Source organism: Atractosteus spatula, chromosome 2 (assembly GCF_055471065.1).
Source record: "Atractosteus spatula isolate fAtrSpa1 chromosome 2, fAtrSpa1.hap1, whole genome shotgun sequence".
Classification (NCBI taxonomy): domain Eukaryota; kingdom Metazoa; phylum Chordata; class Actinopteri; order Semionotiformes; family Lepisosteidae; genus Atractosteus; species Atractosteus spatula.
The window spans coordinates 3980190-4006743 of record NC_142707.1 but is presented as its reverse complement, the minus strand read 5'-3'; the positions used below and the strand labels follow the sequence as shown (position 1 = coordinate 4006743).

The 26554-nt window shown below is 50.2% G+C and overlaps 1 protein-coding gene across 2 annotated transcripts in view; it reads left to right on the top strand.

Moving 5' to 3' along the window:
• Window positions 1-26554, top strand: part of LOC148839032 (actin filament-associated protein 1-like 2) — a 38086-nt gene that overhangs the window by 7042 nt on the left and 4490 nt on the right. The window contains exons 2-13 of one of the 2 annotated variants that reach the window (XM_088909304.1): window positions 3557-3685; window positions 5630-5713; window positions 8177-8241; window positions 12626-12722; window positions 13706-13938; window positions 15462-15638; window positions 17725-17817; window positions 18915-19002; window positions 19615-19826; window positions 20629-20759; window positions 21429-21549; window positions 24335-24434. In XM_088909304.1, coding sequence (XP_088765430.1) covers window positions 3557-3685; window positions 5630-5713; window positions 8177-8241; window positions 12626-12722; window positions 13706-13938; window positions 15462-15638; window positions 17725-17817; window positions 18915-19002; window positions 19615-19826; window positions 20629-20759; window positions 21429-21549; window positions 24335-24434 — 1530 coding nt within the window. Of the gene's footprint in view, window positions 1-3556; window positions 3686-5629; window positions 5714-8176; window positions 8242-12625; window positions 12723-12992; window positions 13939-15461; window positions 15647-17724; window positions 17818-18914; window positions 19003-19614; window positions 19827-20628; window positions 20760-21428; window positions 21550-24334; window positions 24435-26554 lie in introns of those variants that run through there. The other variant, XM_088909305.1, reaches the window with a different exon arrangement.

Genomic DNA, 26554 nt, shown 5'->3' with positions numbered 1-26554 from the left:
TCAACATCGCTCAGCTCAGCTCTCTGGTCTCCCCGGGGTCTAGTTAGCTGGGTTAGGGAAGGTTATAGAGTGAAAGAAAGCGGAAGAGTGGCCGAGGAGAGTTTCGGGGTCCGGTGCGAGGACAAGGTCTGGGGCTGGAAAGGGGGGTGTGTAGGTGTTTCCCTCTCGCCAAGAGTTCCAGCACGTTCAGCGCCCTGAGCGGAAAATTCCGACTCCACCAAGGGGCGGAGCGGTGGCACTGTGGCTCAGGATCTGCGCCTGTGGCTGGAAGGTTGCTGGTTCATATACTGCAACCAGGAGAGGAATCCTGCTCTGTTGGGCCCCTGAGCAAGGCCCTTCACCCCAACTGCTTCAGGGGCGCCGTATAAATGGCTGACCCTGCGCTCTGACCCCCAGCTTCTCTCCCTGTCTGTGTGTCTCATGGAGAGCAAGTTGGGCTCTGTGAAAAGACAAATTCCTAATGCAAGAACTTGTATATGGCGAATAAAGTGATCTGATCTTATCTGACACAGCTCCCGGGCTTGGACTCTCAGCACCGGGCGAACCTCTGGGCACGGACAAGTGTGTCCTAGAGCAGCTCAGAGCAGCCCAGATCGCCTCCACACGCACAGCAGGCTAATGACCGCCCTCAGTGGGAGCTTGCAGCCCTGGCCCTTGAAATAAGAGCTTCAGATGAAAGAACAGCAAGGAGACACCATCACCCCCTCCTCCTCCTCCTCCTCTCGGGAAAGACGAGTGGGCAATGTAAACATTTCCGAAATGCGAAAAATGCCTCCTGCTCAAGCCTGATCTGCTAATTAGCGAGCGAAACGAGGCGCATGGCTCTGGCTTTGTGTGGCCGTGAATAGGCCTCTCTGTGGCTTGTGTTCTGGATCTGCCCATGTGTGTGCGTGTGCATGTGTGTGGGGGGGGTGAGACACAGAGGTCAGATTTCTCAGCGTAATTAAATGTGAATGACAGGACTGGCCAGGGGCTGGGCTCCTCCCTCTCCAACGCGAAATGTATTTATTAGGAATTCATTAGGAATAGTCGTTGACTTTTGGACCAAAGCGATTGACTCTCACTTTTCACCCTTAGTTGCGCTTCGGCAAAGCGAGATAAAACAAAATCAAGAAAGGAGTTGTGCGGGGGCCTCCCTCCTCAAGGGACGGCGTGCTAGATGCCATGAGTTAGGTGGGCTTTCACCGCAACGCTGCCTGGATCTGAGGTGAATTCACCTGCAGATGATCTGTAGGAGCTGGATTCAACATGAGCCGATCAGGAGTTCAGGAACAGAGGTGGCGGCTGGCAAGTTCACAAACACGCTCAGTTGTGCGTAGAACTCGCATCTGACACACGATTTCATTTGGCGCTGGGCAGCAGAGTGACCTGGGCCCCGTGTGCGAACGGTACTTACGTTAAAGCCCAAAAAAACCAGCATCCCTGTTCCCATTGACTGCAAGGGCAAAGACGCTTGTGTCTTTCTGGATGGCCAGCCAGGGTGGCTCAGTCTGGGCAGGGGGATGTCCTGGGAGGAGCACCGGGGTGCTGACTGCGAGCTGGGGGTCTTGAGTCAGCAGCCCCTTCTCTGTGGGAGTAATGGTACTGATAGGCCTGATGCTGTGACCCTGGTGCAGGAGCTTTGCAGTGAAAGGAAGCACTTCAGGCAGCCTAAAAACAGCTGGGGGGCTCCCCAGAAATAAGAAGGTACACGTCAATGAAATGCACCCCTGAAATGAATACGGTCAGATTGTTGCCGAACAGAGGCTAGTTTCCAAAAGCAGGCAGCAGAAATGGAAAGGAAATATTAGAGTAGTGGAGTGAGGAGATGAAATTGCAGGGAGAGCAGGACTGTAGCCTCGGCACAGGTACTGCCTGCTCGCTCAGCGCAGGAAGACTGGAGCACTGTCCTGTGCCGCCCCTGTCCGAGCCCGCTGGGTGCTGCCCAACTCTCTCACGCCTTGAACGCTTTTCAAGGGGTCAGTGGAGCTAGATGTTGAGGCAAAGAGAGACGCAGGGTTCCCCAAGGAGAACCGGACTGAACAGGCCTGGTCTCACAAACACACACACACTGCAGAACAAGAAAGTGTGTTTAGAGCTGTGTCTGGCCTGTCTCAGGGGCTCCCCCGGCTGTGAGGTCCCAGAGTCCGTGGGGAGGAGGAGGATGAGGAGAGGTGGTGGCTGTGCAGAGATCTGCTGACAAAATGAGTCCCAGGCCCAGGGTAATAAACCGGGCGGCTGGGGGGGGAGAGAGGAGGGATAGACATTGCTCGACAGTAACAACAACAACAACAGAAACATGTCTGAAGAATGCCAGGCTGCCAGGCTGTTTGATTTTCTGTGGAAATGCCTGGGAGTTAGTCACTTCAGTGACTGCAGCTGACTTCGCGGCAGAGATGCCTGAATTATGCTAAAACGATTGAGCCCCAGCATGAAGCACTCTTCTGTTAATGGAGTGAGAGGCCTTCATTCAGCTGGCCCGCTGTATGGACTGCGCGCGCGCTGGGGCGTCCCTTTCAGACAGAGAATTTAAAGGCCATTCAAGGCCATAACAAGTGGCCTGTCTTTTTGTGGTGCAGTGTTTCTTGTGGCCGTGCTGGGCAGAAAGGCCTTATTTTCTACCAAAATAATATATACAGGCAGCTCCGGGGCAGCAGTACAATGGCTCTCTGAGGCTGGCCTCCCCCTCTGCATCCCCTGGCCTGTCTGTTTACTGCAATAACATAAGTGGGATTGTGCTGCGTGCTCCTCTCTGTGAGCGCTGGGCTCCCACCTCTCCAGGCTAAGAGCTGTTTTCTCTGACCTCTTCATGTGATGCTGTGGTCATGCCGGATCCCGTAGCTGGGATTTCCTTCGAGATGAGTTTCTGCCAGGTGTATTCGGGCAGTCGGGGTCACGGTAAGACCTCGGGGTCTCGCTGCGGTGTGACAGAGAACGCCAGGCCTGTTCCTGGTTCTCAGTGCAGTTTGTTTCTTTTTTTCTGATCCGGCGGGATTCAGCCTTGGGCTGCTGGACAGCACGGAGGGGTGAGTCCTGGTCCGGTCAGGCGGGGTGATTCCATGACCCCCCCCCCCACCCCACACACACACACACACACACACACCTTCCCAGAATTAGCTGAAAGCTTCCGAGCGTGTGAGAGCCCGGGAAGCGTCCGGGGTTCAAACACGAGTGAGGCTCGGAAACAGTGCTGGGGGGGGAGGGGGTTCCCCTTTCTCATCCGGCCTGTGAGGGTTTCCCTCTGGGTGCCCCTGTACTGCCCTTCCAGGGACGCCCCTCTAACATCTCAGAAACCGGATGGAGGGGGACCCCCTCTCTATTGTCCCGTGGGGGACCCCACTGAAAGATTTTGGGGAGCTCCAGTGATTCAGAACGTGATATCCCCTGATTGTTTGCTGGTGTCCCTGTACAGGTTTGGTATTGATGGCATGGGGTTCCCAGTGCTTGAGCTCCAGGAGGAGGTGGGCTGTCAAGCCATGAGGACACAGCCCACGCCATCACTCCCATCGCTAGCTGTAGCCTTAATGTCACTCAGTGCGTGATCTCCCCTCTCCACTGCCCTCCCTGCCTTCCGCAGAGCTGAGCCAGCTGATCTCGGACCTGCAGTCCTTCCTGCTGGTGCTGGACCGCGAGAATCTCAGCTACATCGCTCAGGCCAAGAAGAAGTCCATTTCCGACCTGCTCTCCAGGATGCAGGACACACCGGGTACGTGGGCAGCTTCTTGTTGTTTGTGTTGTTTGGGCATGGCTTTTAAAATAATCATTTCAACCTGCCTGGAATTCAGATGGGTGGCGGGGTGGTGCAGTAGTTTTGCCCAGGATCTGGGGAGCTATCTGTGTGGAGTTTGTATGTTCTCTCCATGTTCATGTGGGCTCCTCCAGGTGCTCTGGTTTCCACCCACAGTCCAAAGACACACTGCTAGGTGATGTGGCTGCTGGGAAAATTAGGTGTGTGTATTTGCCCTGTGATGGACTGGCGTCTCGTCCAGGGTGCACCCTGTCTTGAGCCTGTAGCTTGCCGAGATGGGCTCCGGCTCCCCTGTGACCCTGTATTGGATAAAGCCAATTAGAAAATAAGATCAGATCACTTTATTAGCCGTATACAATTTCTTGTATTAGGAATTTGTCTTTTCACAGACCCCAGCTTGCTCTCCATGAGACACACAGACAGGGAGAGAAGCCTGGGGTCAGAGCGCAGGGTCGGCCATTTATACGGTGCCCCTGGAGCAGTTGGGGTTAAGGGCCTCGCTCAGGGGCCCAACAGAGTAGGATTCCTCTGCCGGCCGCGGGATACGAACCGGCAACCTTCCAGCCACAGGCGCAGATCCTTAGCCACAGGAATCCAGATTTTTGCAGAAGTCTGTTCTGATTCCAAGCAAAGACCAGGCTGAACAACAAGAGAGGTGAACAGACATGACAGGCCTGTTGGAAACTTAAGAGACACACCTGGATGAGACCCATGAAATCAGAAACATACATGTACAGTAGCTTTGCTGAGACTTCTTTCACCCAGTCACACCAAAACTCTTCTCCTTACAGAAATGAGGATTAGTAAAATACAAAGAGGCTCTGCTACATTTTTAGCAGATCCTGCCTTTCAAGCATTTAGCTTTTTCCATTAGGTGAGCAAAGATAATCATCCCCAGTACAGTCCCTGTACAGCCATCTCCTAATCCCACTGAGCTCCTGTCTGGGGCTCCAGGAGGCCGGGAGTGCCTCTGGCTGGCCTTTCCCATCCGTGCAGCAGAAAACATGGAGACATCGCCTTTCCCGGAAAAACAGCTCTGGTTTTGGATGGAAAAGGCAGGAGAATTATCCTCTGAGTGACAGCGGATGCGCTGGCAGGAGAGAAGGAGGCAGGGAGAGATCGGAAAAACCCTGAGACGCCTCCTGTGTGTTGGAGTGGGAGATGTGTAAATTCCCTCTTTTAATTTTGATGAAAATACCCACGTTTGCCTTTGGGCTCAAAGGTTACAATGTAAATGATAGGCCTGATTGACAAGCTGTTTAACAGAGGTGACCTAAACATTCTCATGGCCAGAAGCCGCTCTCTGGTTGATGTGGAAAGGAGGTTTTCCATGTTGGTTTAAAGCCTACAGACAGGCCAATCATTTTGCTATTGCTGTATACAGTATGCTCACAATGCAAAAGACATTTGTGATTGGGTGACCTTTGACCTCACCCCAAAGTGGGCAGGAACATTAAAGAGGATGGAAGGGGGATTGAAACTATTCCTACCTTGGGCTGTAGTTGTAAGCTGATGAACAGCTTATGTGTGGGCATTCCATTCCAGTGCCCAGCTGCTTCAAACAGAGACCACCTGTGCTGATTTCAAAACCAGGGGCCCACCTCTGATCTCTGACCGGCTGGTATCCTCCTTTCCATTATCTTTTGCAAAGATCAGCTTGCCCAGCTTTGCTTCCGCGCTCAACCAATCAATCCAATTAAGGAACGGATTCATTGCATTTGCAGTGCACACTACTGCACAGGTGAGGACGATGGCAGTCAACGCCAGCAGAGCCCATCAGCCGGTGTTATGGTGGTGACCTGCTGGGTTTTGCAAGCGATTCTGTGCGGTTTTGATCTGACCTCGGCCTGCTTTTCTTCTCTTTTTTTCCGCCGCCTCTCTCGCCCCGGCCCCGGGTCCCAGTGGAGGATGCGGAGTACATGGTCATGAACTGCCCCACAGAAGCTGCGACGGCTGAGCTCCGGGAAACCCCAGGGCACGGGCGAGGTAAGAGCTGGGGACGGCCTACCTCCGCCCCGCCGCACGCTGCCAGATTTGTAATCACTCACAGGTGCAAAATGCACGAATACGTTCTTGGGAAAAAAGGAAAAGTAGAGATGTGTATATCCCTTTATCTCTCCACTAAGCCCAAAATAGTTTTCCCATGCAATAGCACCGGTTTCAATGGGGTGGGGCAGCCCTGATCCTCCGATCCAGAGCTGCGTTCAGGCCTTCATTGTTAAGCTGGTGCTGCTGATCGTCGAGCTTGCAGAGCTGAGGAAGTGTTGCTTGTGCGCTGTCTGTGGTGCAGTGGATGGAGGGTAGACAGGGGCTGCAGGCACAGTGGAGCTCACACTAGGGAACAGAGAGGGGAGCAGAAATGGAGCCTGTATTCCCTGCTGTTTGGGAGGATGCAGGCTTGGAACATTTGCAAGAGGACAGGAAAATATTTGGGAGCACTTAGGCCCATCACAGCCTGCTTTCCTCCACAGCAGCGGTGCCAAGCCATTCCTGCAGGGGTTTTGAGGGCTCTACATCAGCAGTCAGGCTGCTCTCATTAAGCCGGTAATTACTGCGGGAATGATCACTCCCGGGGGAGCCGGGGGATGCCAGCATGTCAGCGGAAGAGCAGTGTTAGAAGAGGAGGATCTGGTTTTATAGCAAGTCGCTGATCTGAGCGGCTTGTTCAGCCATTTCCTTGACGATCCTGCAGGGCCTGGTGTCTGTGCTGAGCCTGCAGTAGGGTTTATACCGTAGGTCCCTTTGGGATAGTGGCAGGGGTGCCAGGTCCCGGTGTCCAGTGCAAGGGTCTCCCACCCTGATCCCGGAGAGCTCCAGTCCAGCACGTTTCATTGGAAACCTTTAAATCATCGACTTCTTAAGCTCTGGAAGAATTTAACGAAGATCAATCAGATAGGTGGTGAGCTCAAATAAGTAATGGAAAGATGGTGTGGAATACAAAATCAGAATGTCACTTAGCCCCCAAAGACCAGTGTTCCCTTCACTGAAACATTACTTCCTTAATTGAGCAATGCCTTGAACAATTGTCCCTAATCTTTGAATAACGGGTGATTTAGGGTGACCTATAAGATTAACCGGACTGGGGCTCTCCAGGACCAGGACTGAAGACCGCCTTGTCTAGTGTCTAGTGCACGGGTGGCCAATCCTAATCCTGGCGTTCTGGTGTGCCTCCAGGTTTTCATTCCAACTCCAGCTATCACTGACCTAAATCAGCTCACTATTGGCTTCAGGTGACCAATTAAACAGCTTGTCCCATCCCTGCAGGTGCTAGAACTTTGCGGAGATCTGTATAACCTACAGATAGTGTCAGCTGCAGGGATCTCCGTCCCTGTCCCCATCCAGCGGTTCCTGTAGGACACCATTAAACCAGTTTCTAAATACAGGGAACACCTCTGCTGTGATTAATTCAGCAGGTGATTTGTTGCATTAAATAGAATATTGTTTAGATTAAAATCTAGTGCTATTCAGCCTTCAGGATGGGTAACTGCTTCACCATGCATAGGCTGCAAAGGAACAGGTTAAGGCTTATTCCCTGCTGAAAGGAAAAGAAAAGACATAATATTTCAGCTGTGGAGCCTCCTTTCAAGATACTTCTCCTAGATTATTTGTCTGAGTGAAACAGACTGCTTGCTTTGCTCATCTGGTTGAACACCTCCAGGTGACTGATGACCTTCAGCAACAGGTGACCTGTAAGAGTAACTGGCCTGGGGCTCTCCGGGACCAGGCCCCAGGCCTGGAGAAGCCTGCTGTATGGCCTCATTTGTGTTCCACCAGAGCTGTTGGTAACATAGCTGGTCCAATTGTTTAATTAGGTGTATAACTGCTGCAATACTTCAATCCAGGCTCTGAGGTGTCTTTACCATTACTGTACTTTAAATGAGGTTAATATTTTGAGCAACCAACAGGCCTAACATCACAGCTGAAACGTGCTTCCTTTCTTTTCTTCTCAGCAGGGAATAAACCTGTTACCTGTTCCTTTTGCAGCCTACGCATGCTGACATAGCTACCTACTTGAACTACATATCCTATCTATGTCTGACTAAGACAGAAATTGGGTTAATTGTTGAAATAGCCAGGTAGGAACAAAACCCAGGAGACACTAGGCCCACCAGAACTTGAACTTGAACTTGAACTTGAACCGCTGGGTTATACTTTTCAGCACTTTTTGGACCTTGGTCAAGCCTGTGCTCAAGCCTGCAGGCCTCAGATGAGTTTCTGTTGGCAACACCAGCAGAGGAGGAGTATCGCTGTAGCCTGTGGCGGTATTAACAGGGCCTTCCCCTGCTCTTCCTCACTCAGCTCCTGTCAGCGCCAATGAACTGAGAACGGCAGGATAAGGGGGTGAATAAACCTTGGGTGGGGGGAGGTGGCCGAGGGGCTCGGGGACAACGCGATACAGTTCCCGGGAGCTGCAGAAACGCGTCACTGCCACAGCCTTCCTCCCTGCAGGAGAGAGTGGGCAGTGCCAGGCGCCCTGCTCGTCCTCGTCCCTGACGCGGTGGCCTCTGAAGTGGGTGAGTGGGTATGCGTTTCTTCCTCTTTCCTCTGCTCTTGTGCCCACATGCATACTGCTGCACACACAACCCCTCCTCTGCCTGCCCACTCCCACATCTGGAGTCACACCCGCTCACCCCACACACCCACGCTGGTATGTGGAACCCCCCTCCCCCCCACAGGGTCCCAAGGGAACGATTCTCCTCTGGCTCAGCCCGGGTTCAGGGAAGACAGACACCATCCGATTCCACTGAGGTGTGTAGCCCAGGGCAGAAGCTGCAGACGCTGTCTATGGAGGTCAAATGTGTGAAGGCATATTGTAGATGTCTGTATGTCACTGTATTAAAATAGAGTTAAGCATTGTAAACTATTCTTTGCATTTTTGAAGTGCTTGTCAACTCAAAAGATCCCAAAGCTCTTTATATACAGGAGGGAACCCACTTCATTCCCCTACTGAAATACAGCCCCACCTGGGAGACACACAGCAGCCATTCTGCACCAGCAGCCCCACCTGGGAGACACACAGCGGCCATTCTGCACCAGCAGCCCCACCTGGGAGACACACAGCGGTCATTCTGCACCATAGTTACGGTTACAATACGGGGATGAGCTCATTCTCTTACAAAGACTCTGTCTGAACAAGCAAACAGATTGACTGATACAGAAGTAACATGTTCATGTTAATTAATGAAAGATGCAGGGCTGTTAACACCTGTGACTGAATTATAGCACACATGAGTGCATGCAGGTCAGCGCTGAACCCCACCGACACCCATCTGAGGTGTTGAGTGGCACACCTGAAGAAAGCTCCGCGGCCGAAACGTTGTGTTCTCTTTCTTCTTCTTTTTTCAGCATGGAATAAACCTATTACTTGTTCCTTTGCAACCTACGCATGCTGACGCAGCTACCCACCTGAACAACATACATGTAGTCACATGTGTCCACAGGCATGGAGTTACACACATGTGTGAAGTCACACACTCCTACACCGCACATGGTGCCTTGCTGGTCAGCTGGGACCCTGGTTGCAGTACCCTGAATCGGTGTTGTGTGCTCAGGGGAGGGCAGGCTTGCATCCTGGGGGGGGAGGGAGGCTACGTGGGGAGCTGTCTGAGTGTCTCAAGATCACAAATCTGGCTGTCAAAATCAAAGGCAGGGAGCTCTGTGGAAGGAAGGGCAGTGTTTGGGCAAGAGGTCATCAGCCCTTCATCAGGGTGATGCCTCTTGTACAGACTGGGCTGTGGGGAGGAAGTCGGTGCTCCTGCAGTAATTATCCCTGTCTAGTGATGGAGTGATAGATGCAGAACACCCACACACACACACTGGGGACAATTATCCAGCGTGCCAGGAGAGGGCATGATCCCAGCAGCCCATCGCTCTCAGATGCTCACTGAGGCCATTGCAGTGTGCAAATATCTATAAACACATGCCTGTATCCGGGAGGAGGGAGCTGAAGTAACCTTTACTGCAGTCCCAACACACACTTGTTCTAATACGTCTTAACATAAGGGAGCAGCATGACATGGGCAAGGGACAGCATCTGTTTTTAGGAAAATGCTTTTGACGTGAGCCATAAGAATTCCTTGCAGTTATTCATAAGTCTTTTCTTCCCAATGGAAAAGAAATCCAAAAGCATTTTTCACCCAGGAGGTGATCCTCCTCACCCATCATTTAAGTGCAGCCAAACATGGGTGACGCACAGCTGGTATTCTGCACCAGCAGCCCTACTGCACAGCAGACCAGTTAGAGACGTGAGAAATTACTCTGCCAACCGAATTAAGGGGGACAGGAAGGAGGGAGGCGAGGTTATACAAGTCAAGTGGAGAATTTACCAGGAAACTGAGGTTACCACTCCTACTCTCATGAACAGTACCCAGGGTTCTTTGAGGACTCAGTAACCTCAATTTAACATCTCACCCACAGCGCACTGGGGCACTGATTGGGAAACCGTGGTATAGAGGAAAGAGGGCCACCTACTGGTCCACCAACACCACGTACCATAGCATCCCGGTATTTCCTCAGAGGTCTCCCTCTGACCAGTACTGACCAGGTCCAGCTTTGTGTAGCTTCTGAGATTTGATGACATCAGGATGCAGGGTGGTAAGGTTACAACCAGAAAGTTCTAATGACAAAACTGTACAAAACAAAGTCAGATCCAAACATGGACAAGTATGGCACTCTTCAGCAGATAACAATAAGTGTAGCAACACCAACCTCTCAAACAGAATAAAATCTATTTTGACTACAGGAGTAAAAGGTAGACAACATTTCAGATGCAAGTGGCCCCATATTTTAAACTCGTAGCTGCTTAAGAGTCTGTTGCTTGCCATGTGGTGTTAAGCAGCTAAGTGTTTTGAGTGAAGGACCCAAAGTCTTGACCTCGGCAGATCAGCTCAGGGCGTTCAGAGAAAGGCCAGTCTTCAGTTTCACAGTAAATGAAGTGTTTGCTTTAAATGTCTTCATGGTTATTCCTTTGCTGTTGAAATTAGGAGGCTGCAGAATAGACTGTATATTTACATGCTGAGGAACAGGGGAGTGTTGTGGAGGTGATCAGTAGACTGTAGATCTACAAGTGCTGTCTGAACAGGGGTGTGCTGAGGAGGTGATCAGTGAGCTATAGATCTACAGGTGCTGTCTGAACAGGGGATTACTGGAGAGGTGAAGAGTGGACTATAGATCTGCTCCAATCATGTGATAGTGATAGGAAACCATTCAGCCCACCAGGCCCATGTGGTAGTTAGCAGGAAATTAATCTGACAGTCTCATCTAGCCGTTTCTTGAAAGCCAGGGTATCAGCTTCTACATCATGGCCCGGCAGCTTGTTCCACACTCCTACAAGCCTTTGTGTAGAGAAGTGCCTCCTGTTCTGAGTTTTAAATACTTTTCCATGTGGTTTCAACTCGTGCCCTCTGGCTCTGGTTGGTGTTTCCCTCTTCAAGTCTGAAAAAGTCCGCTGGGTTAACCTTGTCAGTGCCTTTGAAGATCTTGAATACTTCTATCATTGTCTCCTCACAAGCACCTTTTATGTCTCTGTACGTCTCACGTAAGCTTACATGTCACACTCTTGGTGTTCCTCTGCTTAGTAAAGCAAACCAAAACAAACTAGGAGCTAACAGCTTTCCAACCCCTTTTTATATGATGAATTCTCCATATCCCATGATGTTCTGCACACGCTATGAAGTTGCTCAAAGACCACTCCCTCCACACATGACAGTGTGGGCCTTCCTGTCCACAGGTGTAACCGCTTCTGCACCCTGTGTGTCGCACCTGTGTCTGCCCTGTCAGGTGCACGCGCCACCTTAGCAGGGAGCTCAGGGTGTTGCTTGTGTTTGTGACTGAAATAGCTGAGCCTCTGGGGTTCGTCTCCACAAGGCAACCCTCTGCTGGGCAGTGAGAGGGGAGGTCCACACTATTTAAAGAGCAAACGCACTTTAACTTTCAGATGTGGAACTTTAAAAAAAAAAAACCCACTGGGGAACTCTACATGTGGTTTTTTTCGGGATGTTTCCCAGTGGTTTGGGCGAGATCCATGAAGCGGATTACAGATATACGTTCAAATTACTGCAGCAGACATCCACAGGCTTTGATGACTTTTCCTGCTTCTTGGAGGGCTGATCTTTAAACTGGCATTCAGAAGCAAAATAAAGAGCTCATTCCAGTCATAGCGACACAGAACGCGAGAAACTTTGGGAATCCAAAAGATATGTTTTGGCTCATTTATATTTATTTATTTGTAAAGACATTCCCATGGAAGAGTGAGTCACCATATACCTCTGTGACAACATGCTTGATAAATCTGAAATGATGTGCTGTGCAGAGCTTTTCCTGTTATGGTTAAGGATGAAAAAAAATGCAGTTCAGTCATTTAAAAAAAAAGAAATGAAGTGGTCTTTAAAACAGTTGAGAAACCACATCAAGATGACATGAGCAGATCACCCTGTTTCATGTTTATTCTTCCTGCACTGGAATCAGCCCTCATTAAACCTCATTAACTCCCTGTCTAGCACTGCACGGTCTGTGCACAGTCTGATGGGACTCGGACAAGATTAAAGAGCACTGTGAAGAGTCCCATGTGCTCGGCCTGTTAGAACAAATGAATGCTAAAAAGTGCCATGACCCCTTATGTAGTTATTTCGTTTGTGCGCGTTCCTGGAGGGCGTTGCACACATGATCATAATGTCTGTGTCGCAGTTACGAAGAGATTACGCGGCCAGTATGCGGCAGCATTCGAACAAAGTGCTGCCAGAAAGTCACTGTCACTTGGACAAATGCTGGGTGTTCTTTCTGTGTCTAACTGGGATTCCCCTGACTCCAGGTCTGTGCTGGGGGTTTCTGTGACCTGGGAAGGGGGTGTCTTCAGCTGGCGCGGAGTGAGGCTCTCACCCGGCTCCTCTCTCTCCTCAGAGCGACATAGCCGCCCTGCCCTCTGACCCCCCCGATGATCCGGACGACGGGTGCTACGAAGAGGCCGAGCCCTTTTTCCCAAGCGGTCCGGCTACAGGTATTCCACACGATTCGGAAGATACTCTGCTGCTCCGGGGAGTCAGGGGGGAACGCCTGTAACAAGCCAGCTAAAGCTTATCTGCATGCTGCTGGCTATATACTACCCAAGTGTGCTGAGGTGCTTTCCTGCTTCAGTGATTGGTTGCCTCTTGCAATTTTGACTCCCAATTTTATGACGCTCCTTTGTCTTTAATGTAGGTTGTGCAATCTGAAAATGCTATATGAATCAACAAATGAAATATTATTTCATAAATAGTGCAGAGATACCTAACATTTCTGTCTAAAATTATTATTTCAAATCCACTGTTTAACTTTGTTGTTATTCGTCTAATAAAAACATTCAGGGTGTCCATATACTGTATATTCAGCATCTAGAATTGGCAAGCAATAATAATTTCTTACTCTTATATAGTGATTTTCTGGACACTCCACTCAAAGTACTTTACAGATAATGGGGATCCCCTCCACCCCCACCAGTGTGCAGCCCCACCTGGATGATGCTCCAGTACTCTCCCCACACACCAGCTCTCAGTGGGGAGGAGAGCAGAGTGATGAAGCCAGTTCAGAGATGGGGAGTATTAGGAGGGCTTGATTGGTAAGGGCCAATGGGAAATTTGGCCAGGAAGCCGGGGTAACACCCCTTCTCTTTTACCCTGGGATTTTTAATGACCACAGAGTGTCAGGACTTGTCATTTGTCAATTGTCATTTGTAGGATGGTCCCTTTTGTACAGTATAATATCCCTGTCCCTATACTGGGGCATTAGAACCCATACAGACTGCAGAGTGAGCGCCCCCTTACTGGTCCCACTAACACCTCTTCCAGCAGCAACCTTATTTTTTCCCCAGGAGTCTCCCATCCAGGTACTGGCCAGGCTCACACCTGCGGAGCTCCAGTGGGCTCCTGGTGGTGAGTTGCAAGGTGATATGGTCCATGAGGCCTCAGCGTGCTGGCCAGACACAGACACTGATTCTCCTTTCAGAGGGTGTGGACTCAGACAGCAGCCATTACGAGTCGTACGGGGAGGAGGGGGAGGAGGTGGGGGAGGAGGAAGAGGACTCTGTGAAGGACCGCGCCCACTACATCCAGTGGCGCTCCTCCCAGCCCTGCCTGCGCCCCGCCCCCGAGTCCCGCATCTGCGGCTACCTGTGGCGGAAGAGGTGGCTTGGCCAGTGGACCAAACAGCTCTTCGTCATCCGGAACCACCTGCTCCTGGTAAGGCCCCAGCCAGGTGTCACCCGCCCACATCCACCACTGGGACAAGGACTGCCGTCGACCACTTCCGTGGAAGTTTTGTACCGGTGCATAGGAGAGTGTGACTGGCAGTTTGTGCTGTAGAACTCTGGTATTTTGGAAGAAGCAGCAGAAGAGATCTTCTCTCTGTTAATGGCTTCCTACTCGCTAATTCACTGAGTGTTTTCTATCTTTATACTAGCTTTTATTTCCCTGGGTTCTTGGGTCACCTTGCAAGCTTTCGTGCCTTGGCTTGGGTGGAAGGTAGATCTTGCCCGTGCCAACACACCTCCGCATCGCCATACCACTCCTCACACTTCACCGCTCTGCCCTCAATCCGCCACCTCCCACACTTCGCCGTGTTTTACCACACTTTGCTGCACCACTCTTTGTGCTTTACCGCAGCGTCGAGTAGTCATGCAGGCATTTCAGTAATAGTCATATGTGTGTGTGTAAAAGAATACAGACAGATGTTACTGGATGTGATTGCTCAATGACCAGAGGCACAGAGGCGGGGAGTTCTTCTATGAGTCTGGTTTATATAATATCAGATCACTTTATTGGCCATAGGCAATTTCTTGCATTAGGAATTGGTCTTTTCACAGACCCCAACTCGCTCTCCATGAGACACACAGACAGGGAGAGAAGCTGGGGGTCAGAGCGCAGGGTCAGCCATTTATACGGCACCCCTGGAACAGCTGGGGTGAAGGGCCTTGCTCAGGGGCCTAACAGAGTAGGATTCCTCTGCCGGCCGCGGGATTCGAACCAGCAACCTTCCAGCCACAGATCCTTAGCCACAGAGCCACCGCTCTGCACCAATCTTTGTGCTCTTCCCTGTCAGAGCCTTGGCTCTTTTAACCCTGGGAAACCCATGGCTGTCTTGATAACTGGCGCTACCATTGTGCCTCTGGAGAGAGGCGTCTAATGCCAGGTATGACGCAGGTACTGACAGAGGGGGAGAGGAGGGAATCTTCACAGCACACCTGGGGGATTCATCCTATATTTTCACTGTGATAGACGTGAGCACATGTCCTGCTCTTTGCGAAGGTACTTATATGCATATGCTCTTGTGACCCCAGGATGAGAGTAGATTTTCAAGTGCCTAATAACTTAGATGGGTTTGACCCAGGCCACTGCAAAATGGGAAAAAAAGTACGGGATATGTTTTAAAGTGATCATGTTTTTTGCCTCTGGGGAGAAGGGGGTACTTCTGAAAGCATTTTGGAGGTGTCCATAAGTGCCCCCATTGTTACTTAAGTACATGCGAAAGGTCTTAAATACGGAAAACCATTTCCTCAAATGTCGTGAATTGGCTTTTTAAGTGCTGTGCACATGGGCTATCAGCACCTGCCCCAGCAGCTGATCTGTGGTGTTTTCAGCGTAAGGAAGGACTGGCGTTGCTGTTCACAGGGGCACGGCTGGAGTCGCTGTCTGTGTGTGCGAGAGAGACGTTCACAGAGGGGTGGCCTGTGACATCTCTGCGTCGCTCTCTTTCTCCCCTGCAGTGCTACAAGTGCGCCAAGGACCTGCAGCCCCTGCTGGAGCTGTGCCTGCGAGGGTGCCACGCCGTCTACAAGTCCAAGCTCAACAAGAAGATCCAGCACGAGCTGAAGGTGGTGACCAGCGTGGAGACCCTGGTCCTCGGCTTCCCCAGCCGGCAGCAGGCGGAGGAGTGGAGGAAGGTTTGGAGGTGTTTACAATACTGCGTACCCCTCAGAGCGGCCAGGAGGCGATGCCCGAGCCGGGCATGATCAAGGGCTGCAGGTCCACATGATTTGCAGTCCACCTCTGATCTTAGAGGACTGGAAGTCACATCACTTGCCTCTTCATGACTTGGCCCGGTTGCTCATTGAAACATACCTGTTGAACCTGCAGGACTGGGGTCTGCTTAGTGGCTTAATCATCGCCTGAGCGCAAGCCGAGCACTGTGATCACGGGTTCGAGCCTGGGTCATGTCACCACTGGGTTGTGACCAGGACTCCCCAAACAGAGGCACTCAATCAGAAGACTGGGGTGGGATTAGTCTCTCAGGACTCTCTCGGCTCTCAGCGACCGCCTGTGACCTCCCGGGTGCTTGCAGGCTCGCAGTGATTCTCCAGTAGGGGGCAGTACTGTAGGTGAGGGATGGGCCTCTCCTCCAATCAGAGCTGATCCTCCAGTAAGGGGCGGTACTGTAGGTGAGGGATGGGCCCCTCCTCCAATCAGAGCTGATACTCCAGTAAGCGGCGATACTGTAGGTGAGGGATGGGCCTCTCCTCCAATCAGAGCTGATCCTCCAGTAAGGGGCGGTACTGTAGGTGAGGGACAGGCTTCTTTTCCAACCAGAGTTGAGCATTGAGTAGGGGGCATTGCTACCTGTGATGTGTTAATAGGGGAGTGGCTAGAAGGTGGGCTACTGAGAGGAGTCTGACTTCCTCATTCTGCCCTGCATGAGATCAGAGGGGTCATAGTTGACATGGCAAACACACAACAGACTAATCTATATCAGGTGGGTATTACAAAAATAATTGGTGATTCTAAATTTATTTTAATCAAGCTGCAGGACCATGTAGGACTGGAGGACTGGAGTTTCCCATCTCGTTCCTGGAGATCCCTGGTCCTCCAGCTCTCACAGGAGAACTTGATCAGTGAATAAAGTTGACGTTCATCTGGACGAGGGAAGGCTTTAATTAGTTCAATGAAGTAATTACAAACTGGTTAGTTCTGAAAAATGCTTTCCAGGTCTGGGGCCACAGACCCCACCTTGATGTGTTTATGTATATAGCAAGATGTATCGGATGTATCCATCTTGTTTTCTTATTTACTTGTGACTGTCCTCAGCCAGCTGTGAGTTGCTGCTCTACAGCTACAGCACACAGCTGGAGTGTGACACTGGCCTCCCACAGCCCTTCATGAAGTAATGGGCTTCACAGATTCATGGACACAGCTCTTAATCAGTGGTTGTCTCTCCTGGTCCTGCAGGGTCTCTGCCGTATGTCTATTGGTTTTTGTTACACCTGAGTCCTTAATCACCACTGCTGATTGGTGCCTATAACCGATCTGCTCGCTGGTTTAGACTTATTTCTGCACTCAGTCCTTGGTTTGAAAAAATACTGTAAATTGCTCTATTTCCAACAACTTCAGCAGACAGAAATTAATGCAGTCTCCCCCCATCTTGCTAATGAGGAATTGTCTGACTAAACAGCTCTTAAGAGGTGATCAACTATGTGATGAACAGACACAAGTTGCAATCACACGGTATCCATTAGTCAAACATCACGGTATCCAGGCTCCATGACTCGATCCCCTTATCATTCGGGAATCAGACCTCAGCAGCTCGAAGGCACGGATGATATCAGCTGAACAAGGTTTCCTTACAGCTCTACAGGACCACTAACATGGCTTCTTACGACAGCGTGTTCTGACTCACCCCAGTCGCTACCTCAGCTGTGTCTGTCCGTGGGAAAAGTTACCGTGTGATGTCATGTGTTTTTGTTTCGATGACAACATTATGATTACATTTAAGAACATAATTGCAGTGGGGCAGTAGTGAACAATAAAGCAATTAACTGAGCTGGGCTCAGCTGGCCCTGATTGTGTTTGCTTGTTTCTGTTCAACCGCAGCAGACATGAAGTAGCTCTCTTGCATGTGATGGCAGAGTGCAGTCGTGTTCAGAAACTCAGGGTTTGGAGCTTCTGGGGCATCGCTCCAGCACTGACACCTTGAGCGGCGTAGCTCAGGTGTGAGTGATGCCACTAAGACCTAAGAAGCCTTTTCCTTGTCTTCAGATCATCGAAGAAGTGAGCGGCTCGTCCTACGGCGAGAGAGAATCCCACAGCTCGTCCTCCCTACTCAGATCCGACAGGCTGGACTCCTGCCGGGTGAGATGTTGGCTCCGTGTCTGGGGGTGTCGCCGGGACCTGGAATTCTACCCTGCGGAGAGTTCGGTTTTATTTTTCCGGCTGGCTTTTTTCACCACAGATTCATGGATCTTCTTCCACATTTGTCAAATGCACTCACTGTTGTTGCCCTCCAATCTAAATCATTTGGTTTGCGGTGAAGTGTTACTGGGATTCCTTCCAATCATCAGGCTGCGTGGACACCACTGCATGTTCGAGGAAACTCATTTTGCCAAACAGAGCTATATTAATTAGGGGAAAATGAATAGGAATTAAAACTATTTATAAACACATTCAAGGCAATTTGTCATTATTGAAATGTTACAGCAGGATGTGAGCCTGACAATACTCGCTGGTAATTAAGCAAAGACGTTTAGTGCTGACTTGGTTTCAGGTGTAAAAACCTGTCCTGAACCTCAGCCTTCTGGAATTCCACAGCCGGGAGGTGATGTGGCTCTGGCAGGGAGATTCCAGGTTTTTTCCTTGGATTTTTGCTTTAACAGCTCAGTGCAGAGACCTTTGTCTCTGCTCCAGGCCGTCTCACAGGCCAGCCCATGTCATTTCTTTCCAGCAACTGGGACGATTTGTAAAGTATTCAGCAATTCAGCAAGTTTTTGAAGGGGCCTATGGCCCTTGAGGGTGGCAGACCTGTTAGTTGAACCACTTCTTTAGAAACTCTAAAACACACTTCTGGATCTGAGACCCTGTGGGTTCAGAGAGACTTGGTGCGTCTCTGCTACAGCTGTGAGGCGGTGACCTGGGAAGTGAGGTTAAATAATAATAAATGTTTTGAAAACAGACGATCAAAGCGCATGAGCTACTTGTCACTTTGCCAGAAATGCAGCGAGGCTGTGAATGGGATGTGTTCATGTCCTTTACAGGCTGCGGTGGAATTTCTTAAAGCAGACATTCCAAAACCTCACTACTTGACCTGGTGCTTCACCTCAGTGGCATTTCTTTCTCTTCCCAGCGCCGATGAGAGTGTGTGATGTGTGAGCGGAGCTCACGCCGGTTCTCAGGCCAGGGGGATGATTCATGCTCGTTAGCAGCCTCAGAGAATCTCTCTCTTTTTCTCGCAGTCAAGTGAGGTTCTCCACACAGACTCCGAGGAGGAGAAGCTCTCCGGCGCCCCCTCGGCTCACAGCTGCCTGGAACTGAAGGACAAGGGTGAGTGTCCTCTAGTTGTGTGTGCTTGAGGGGGGGCTCTCTTGGACACTGGACAGCAAAATCTAAAAATCACAGGGCTCTAGCCTTCAGGGCGAGAACCAGGAGTCAGATTACTTGATCTGCACAATCTAGCAGATCTTGAATCTGACCGGATCTTCCTCAGTAGGAGAAGCACAGCGTTGCTTGTGTGTACCTGCTCATACACCTGGAATTAAAGCACAGGTCTCATGATGACCCGTGGCCCTGTGTGGGATAAAGCAGTTAGAAGATGGGATGGATGATCCTGGAGTGTGCCCAGTCTGGGCCTTTGCTGATGATGTCTTTTCCCTCCATGCTGACATCACTTTAGACATAGTGAAACATCAGTTAGTTCAGCTGTTTGGGTCACCGAAGCTCCTGCCAAATGCGCCCCAACAGTCACCCCTCTTTCGCCATCACTGAGGTCTCCTCCTGCAGCACGAATTACAGGCAGCCAGGCCCGTCCAGCATGACGTATACCTGACCCCGAGCATGCTGGGATGTCACGTGCTTGACTAGCCCACGAGCCGCACCAGGTGTGTGCATTGTCCTGTCCGCTACCTGAGGCCCGCTGACGGTTTCTCCCGCGGCCAGGGTTCCTCAACGTGCTGATGAACTGCCAGTGGCAGAGCCTGTGGTGTCACGTGCAGGACGGGGCCCTGAAGATGTACCGGGACGAGGCGTGCGAGGACAGTCCCCAGTACTGCGTCCAGCTGCTCGGCAGCGAGGTGCGGCCGGGGCCGGACACCGCGCAAGGCTACCGGATCACCGTGTCCCAGCAGGGGGCGGACGTGGCCGTGTTAGAGGTAGGTACGCAGGCAGGCAGGCTGTCAGGAAGTCGCTATTACATCTTATCTGCCTCCCAGTCAGCGTACAGCTGTGCTGCTGTGTGTGTGTGACAGGCCTCTCTGTCAGTGTACAGCTGTGCTCCTGTGTGTGTGTGACAGGCCTCCCTGTCAGTGTACAGCTGTGCTGCTGTGTGTGTGTGACAGGCCTCCCTGTCAGTGTACAGCTGTGCTGTTGTGTATCAGGTGTATGTGTGTGACAGGCCTCCCAGTCAGCGTACAGCTGTGCTGCTGTGTGTGTGTGACAGGCCTCTCTGTCAGTGTACAGCTGTGCTGTCGTGTATCAGGTGTATGTGTGTGACAGGCCTCTCTGTCAGTGTACAGCTGTGCTCCTGTGTGTGTGTGACAGGCCTCTCTGTCAGTGTACAGCTGTGCTGTTGTGTGTGTGTGACAGGTCTCCCAGTCAGTGTACAACAATGCTGTTGTGTATCAGGTGTGTGTGTGACAGGCCTCACTGTCAGTGTACAAAAGTGCTGTTGTGTATCAGGTGTGTGTGTGACAGGCCTCCCTGTCAGTGTACAACAATGCTGTTGTGTATCAGGTGTGTGTGTGACAGGCCTCACTGTCAGTGTACAAAAGTGCTGTTGTGTATCAGGTGTGTGTGTGACAGGCCTCACTGTCAGTGTGCAAAAGTGCTGTTGTGTATCAGGTGTGTGTGTGACAGGCCTCACTGTCAGTGTGCAAAAGTGCTGTTGTGTATCAGGTGTGTGTGTGTGACAGGCCTCCCAGTCAGTGTACAGCTGTGCTGCTGTGTGTGTGACAGGCAAGCTGTGCGGACGATAAGGAGCGCTGGCTGCAGCTCCTGCAGGACGGGAGACGGATGCAGTCAGAGCCGAGCGCCGTGTACGAGCACCTGGACCTCCCGCTGCCCGGCCAGCCCAGCTCGTCCCTCAGGTAACACACACACACACCTGGCCTCCCCTCACCTCCTGGTCAAACCCCCCTTAGACCTGCTGGGTGCTGCACCAGGCAGCTGCAGAAGAGAGCAAAGATCCAGACGTACTCTTCACAGAGGTTCTCTGTAAGCTTGCTTCTTCCTCCCTGCACTGTTAAACCCCTTTGCTTACCCACAAGAGCAGGTAAAGACCCCCCTTCTGCACTGCCCGGCACCAGCAGTTACACACTGCTCTGGTTCTTACAGATTCTCCTAGAAAGGTTAAGGAAAGATCAGGTACACCTTGCAGACAGTGTTGCACTTCTTTCATCGTGCACCAATCTGCCCCTTTTTCTCCTGTGCTTTCCTATGGTGTTTTCTTCTTATGTCAGTGTGCCGTGCAGCACCATGATTGACCATGGCAATCGTCTGTTAGAGAAATAACCATTACACACCGTGCAAACAATTTCCAGGGCATTGTCCTGGTCTAGCAGGGGGAAGGCCAGGAAAAACCACACGGATAGTTCAGGATGCTCACTGCAGAGTGGCTTGGCACAGTTTAAATGTCATTTATGGGCTTGGAATGTGAGGAAGGGGCTTCTCTGCTAAGTACAGCAGGCTCAGGGCAGGCCGCCGTCTGAGCACGGCTCTGCGCGCCCCCGCTCACCTGAACTGCTTTACTTCCCCAGGGGTCTCCTGGACCGCAGGTTCCCGGCCCCCAACACGTACATCGACGACCCCTTCCGCCAGCTGCGCGGAGCCGGGCACACCCACCCAGTGTACGCCAACGCTGCCGCCCTGGCACACACGGTAAGGACCGGGCGTCCCGCACCCCAGTGACTAAGGAACAGACAGGCCCGCGAGGGACGGGCGTTGGCACTGGCGATGAAGCCAGGGTGGTATCACGCCGGGGGACTGTCCGAAGAGGGCACAGGGCTGGTCAGGGAGGGCATGACCCTGTAGCGGTCAAGGGGCACCACTGCACTGTTGCCCTGGGCATGGACAGCTTCACGGAGAAGACCGTGGTTCTCGCAGCAGTGTGAAAACTGCTGTCTAATTTAGCGTCTGCATGGAAGGCAGAAGAAAAAATAGAAAAATGAATGCATGGACAAAATTGCTTAACAACCCTGATCCGGCTTTAGAGTTCGAAGAGTTTGAAGTTGCTGATTATCACAAAACCACAGAGAAAGTGAGGATGAAGCAGCTGAAGACTACATGGTTGGATTCAGTAAACGTATATAGATACTGTAGAATTTTTTAGCATATGCAATTGTGTGGTTTGGGCTCGAACTTTTCTCAGTGGTGGGAGAGTGGTTAGAATTGCCAACTCGCAGCTCTGAAGTCCGGGGTTCATTTCCAGGGGTGCTGTCTGTGAGGAGTCTGCATGTTCTCCCCGCATTCTCATGGGTTTCCTCCTGGTGCTCTGGTTTCCTCCCACAGTCCAAAGACATGCTAGTGGGTTAATTGGCTTCTGGGGAAATTGGCCCCGGTGTGTCCGTGTGCACTGCGATGGACTGGGATCCCATCCAGGATGTATCCTGTCTTGTGCCTGCTGCTTGCCAGGATAGTCTCTGGCTCCCCCGGAACCCCTGACTGGATAAAGTGGTTAGAAAAGGGATGGGTGGATATCTCAGTGGTACTTTAACGTGCAGCTGGCAATACCGGACCCCCCTTTTTCCTCTATTCGTTTGGTAAAGCGAGGGGTTTTCTGTACAGCGCTGTTGAGCAAAATTATTCTCCCCCATTTGTGAAGGGCTGCAGCAGAGTTGCAGGCTCCAGTCCTGGGGGGCCAGAATCCAGTGTGTTTTCCAGGTCTCTTGAGACCACCAACAGCTTGGAGGCCTTTGAAAAGTGTTAAATGGGCCCAGTGATGTTCATCTTGAAATCAGTAAGGGCAAAGATGGAGCAAGAACCTGGAGACAGTACAGGCCCGTCAGGACTAGAGCTGTGCATCACTGATCTGTGGTAGAAATGCTCTTGTGTGGTTTGAGATAAAATCTCTTTCCACCCTCCAGCACGAGAGATCTGTCCTGCTCCGCCAGACAGTTTTATTTCGGCTGTTGTTTACTGACCACTCTCAGATTGGTTTAAACCCGACACTCCTGTAACTTGGCGTCCACTTTAGGAACATCTGGCCTCTCCACGGACTTCCAAGATTTCATTTTCCCTTAAGACACCGTAGATCACATTTTGGCACCATAATTACATGCTTATTTACAACCTGGCATTTAGTAAAAAGATTGGGGAAATCCCAGAAGACATGGCATTCCAGCTCTCCTGTTCCCATAAACATCAAATCCTTACAAGTAATTCTCCTTTCTCTTAAGAACAGAAGCAAGATCTTTCATCCAGCTGTTTCTTAAAGGTGCCCAGAGTTTGGGCCTCAACCACCTGGCTGGGAAGCCTGTTCCACACTCCTACCGCTCTTTGTGAAGAACCTGTTCTCTGGCCTGAATTAATTCACCCTAACTTTCCAATTGTGACACTAATGTCCTCGTCTCACTACAGTCCTCAAGATGCAAACCTATCTATAGCCCTTGTGATTTTGCATACTTGGATCAAATCTCTGAAAGCACACCTGTATTGCTCTGAAGACACACCTGTATTGCTCTGAAGACACATCTGTATTGCTCTGAAAGCACACCTGTATTTGGGTGAAGGCACACCTGTATTTCTCTGAAGACACACCTGTATTTGGGTGAAGGCACACCTGTATTCCTCTGAAGACACACCTGTATTTGGGTGAAGGCACACCTCAATTTCAGTGAAGACACACCTATATTTGGGTGAATGCACACCTGTAATGCTCTGAAGGCACACCTGTATTTGGGTGAAGACACACCTGTAACACTCTGAAGGCACACCTATATTTGGGTGAAGACACACCTGTATTGCTCTGAAGGCACACCTGTATTTGGGTGAAGGCACACCTGTATTGCTCTGAAGGCACACCTGTATTTGGGTCAAGGCACACCTGTATTGCTCTGAATGCACACCTGTATTTGGGTGAAGGCACACCTGTATTGCTCTGAAGGCACACCTGTATTTGGGTGAAGGCACACCTGTATTGCTCTGAAGGCACACCTGTATTTGGGTGAAGGCACACCTGTATTGCTCTGAATGCACACCTGTATTTGGGTGAAGGCACACCTGTATTTGGGTGAAGGCACACCTGTATTGCTCTGAAGGCACACCTGTATTTGGGTGAAGGCACACCTGTATTGCTCTGAATGCACACCTATATTTGGGTGAAGGCACACCTGTATTTGGGTGAAGGCACACCTGTATTGCTCTGAAGGCACACCTGTATTTGGGTGAAGGCACACCTGTATTTGGGTGAAGGCACACCTGTATTGCTCTGAAGGCACACCTGTATTGCTCTGAAGGCACACCTGGCCTTCATTGCCATGCAGTAGAGCCCTACCTCTTTCACTCTGGGCTCAGGCCAAATGCTAATTCTATGCCAGATGTGTCCATAGTTTTTTATTTGACAATTTCCAGTCGAAGAAAGGACAAGAGTGCTGGTTTATTGTCATAAGTTAGGAACGCGCAAGGTGTTTGATTTTTAATTCCTATGTATATTTTTAATTTTCAGGTCCAGGACTCTCAGAATGCCTCCCAGGGAGATGTGGTGCCCACCAAAGATACGAGCACCTACAGCAACAGTGAGCTGTTCGCCTGTCACATCAGGAAGAGTAAGTGTCCGTGAGGCTCCACTGATACCTGTTAGCACAACAAGCAGCGCAGGTGGGAAAGGTATCGAACAGCAGGGGGTCTGTTTGTTAGTTAGCAGGTAAATGAGTCCTGGATCTAATCAAACCATTTCTTGAAGGAAACCAAACTTTCACCTATCACTATCGCCACTTGGCTTGATGGATTTTTACACACTCCCACAACCCTTTGGGTAAAAACCGCCCTTCTAGATCATTTGGCTTTTCAATAATCTGAAGATTTCATCCAGCCACTTCTAGAAAGAAGCAATGGTGTGTCAGCCTCAACAACACACTTGAGCAACTTGTTCCACGCTCCTACAACCCTTTGTGTAAAGATGCGGCTCCTGTTTGAAATGCATCTCCTGGTCAAATTCACTGCTTTGGATCCTGCTTTACTGTTGGCTGGGAAAAAGTCCCAGGTCTAGGCTGGCTTTGTCAGTTCCTTTGAAGGTTTCAAATAGTGATGAGATCAGCTCATAGTCTTCTCTGTGAGTCATTTCTTTTATCCTTTCAGTGGAGGGCATTCCATTAATCTCCAGAATGTATCTGGTTGCTCTTCACTGGGGTGATTCCAAAGAAACAAAATTTTGGTTTTTTTTTGTGTTGAGGCAACCAAAACTGTGCACACTGTTCTAAATCTGTTACATTAAAGTTGATAAGAGGGTGACTCTTCCCAAGTGCTCATAACAGCAACAAAGTTACAATAACGAATGATCGCAAGTGTTAGAAAACTTCGTTTAAATGAGAAAAGGGGGGCTATGGGTAAGAATTTCGAGTTTTGAGTATTGTGAGTTTTGTGCATTGAGGGCACTGGATCATGCGAAAGAGAAGTGCATATTTCTTTTGTTAAGGCGAAAGTCTGGGAACGGAGTTAGAAAAACAGAACAGTGTGATGAAAAGAGCAAGCTTTCACTGCCCATTGGTGGAAAACATATGATTAGTGAAGAATGTGTGGCTCTGCTATGGATATTATTAGCATTCTTACATGTATGAGGTTTTATTTAAAAAATAATTCCACTCTGCATCTGTTTCTGATTTTACATGTGTGCTGTACATCTGTGTGGATATTGTCCCAATAAATAGGCAGTGCTTACTGCAGGATCTGTAAGCAGAGCCTTCCAGAATGGTTTTATCTTACGGATCTACATAGTATAAAATATAATGCTCTTATTCTAGAATAAGGATCTTTTGATTGTCAGCAGATGTTGGAGAATTTTGTTTTCAAAATAAGGAAACAGTTTTAAGATATTTTAATTTTTTATGAATTATCCAAGTTCATTGTTGCACAATTCAAGTATAAATCCATCCATCTATTGTTCGTGAACGAGGTACAGATTTAAAAAATAATCTGTGATTCCAAATATCAGTTTTTTCTGCGTGCAATGCGGTAACGGGTGAAAGGTATTATTAGTTAAAGATCGGGGAGGGATGCATGCACACACGTGTGCCATTTTTTAAACACTACAAAGGGGAGTGCAGAGGATGAGTTACACACAAGCGTGATGTCAATCAATCTTTTATTTGTTATAGGGCCCTTTGCAACAGTTAGCCACAGAGCACTTTACAGAACTATACTGCAGGTGACAATATAACAACAGGTGACCAACTAGCAGGAGAGGAAAACTCCCAGTGACAGAAACCTCTGGGGATCCCAAGCCTGATGATTGCCCCCCAACCAGGCAACGAGTTAGTGATTCATTAATTATAATAGATCATGAGTGAACAGTCTGGAAAACTAAGGACTGAGACACCTGTCCTGGGCCTGTCGTCTGGCTTATCTGATGGAAGTAGCTGACTTTTCCGAGGTCTGCCATCTTGAGTGCATCGATTCATGCTCTGTTGTCACAGGCAGATAGGACATGCATGCTCAATGTTGAATCCCAGCACTGAGATCCATCCAGGCAGTGGGAAAATAAAAGGTGGGAAAGGTTGTTACAGTAACTGGCTGGAAGACCCCAGCTGAAGGTGATTAACATGATGTAACACCCTCTGATCTTCAGGAGCACTAGACCAAGGAAAACAGGGATTACGGAAATAAGTAGGGAGTTGGATTTGAGGCCGGAGGCTGTCGGGGTATCTCTTATGTGTTTTGGGAGGTCGTT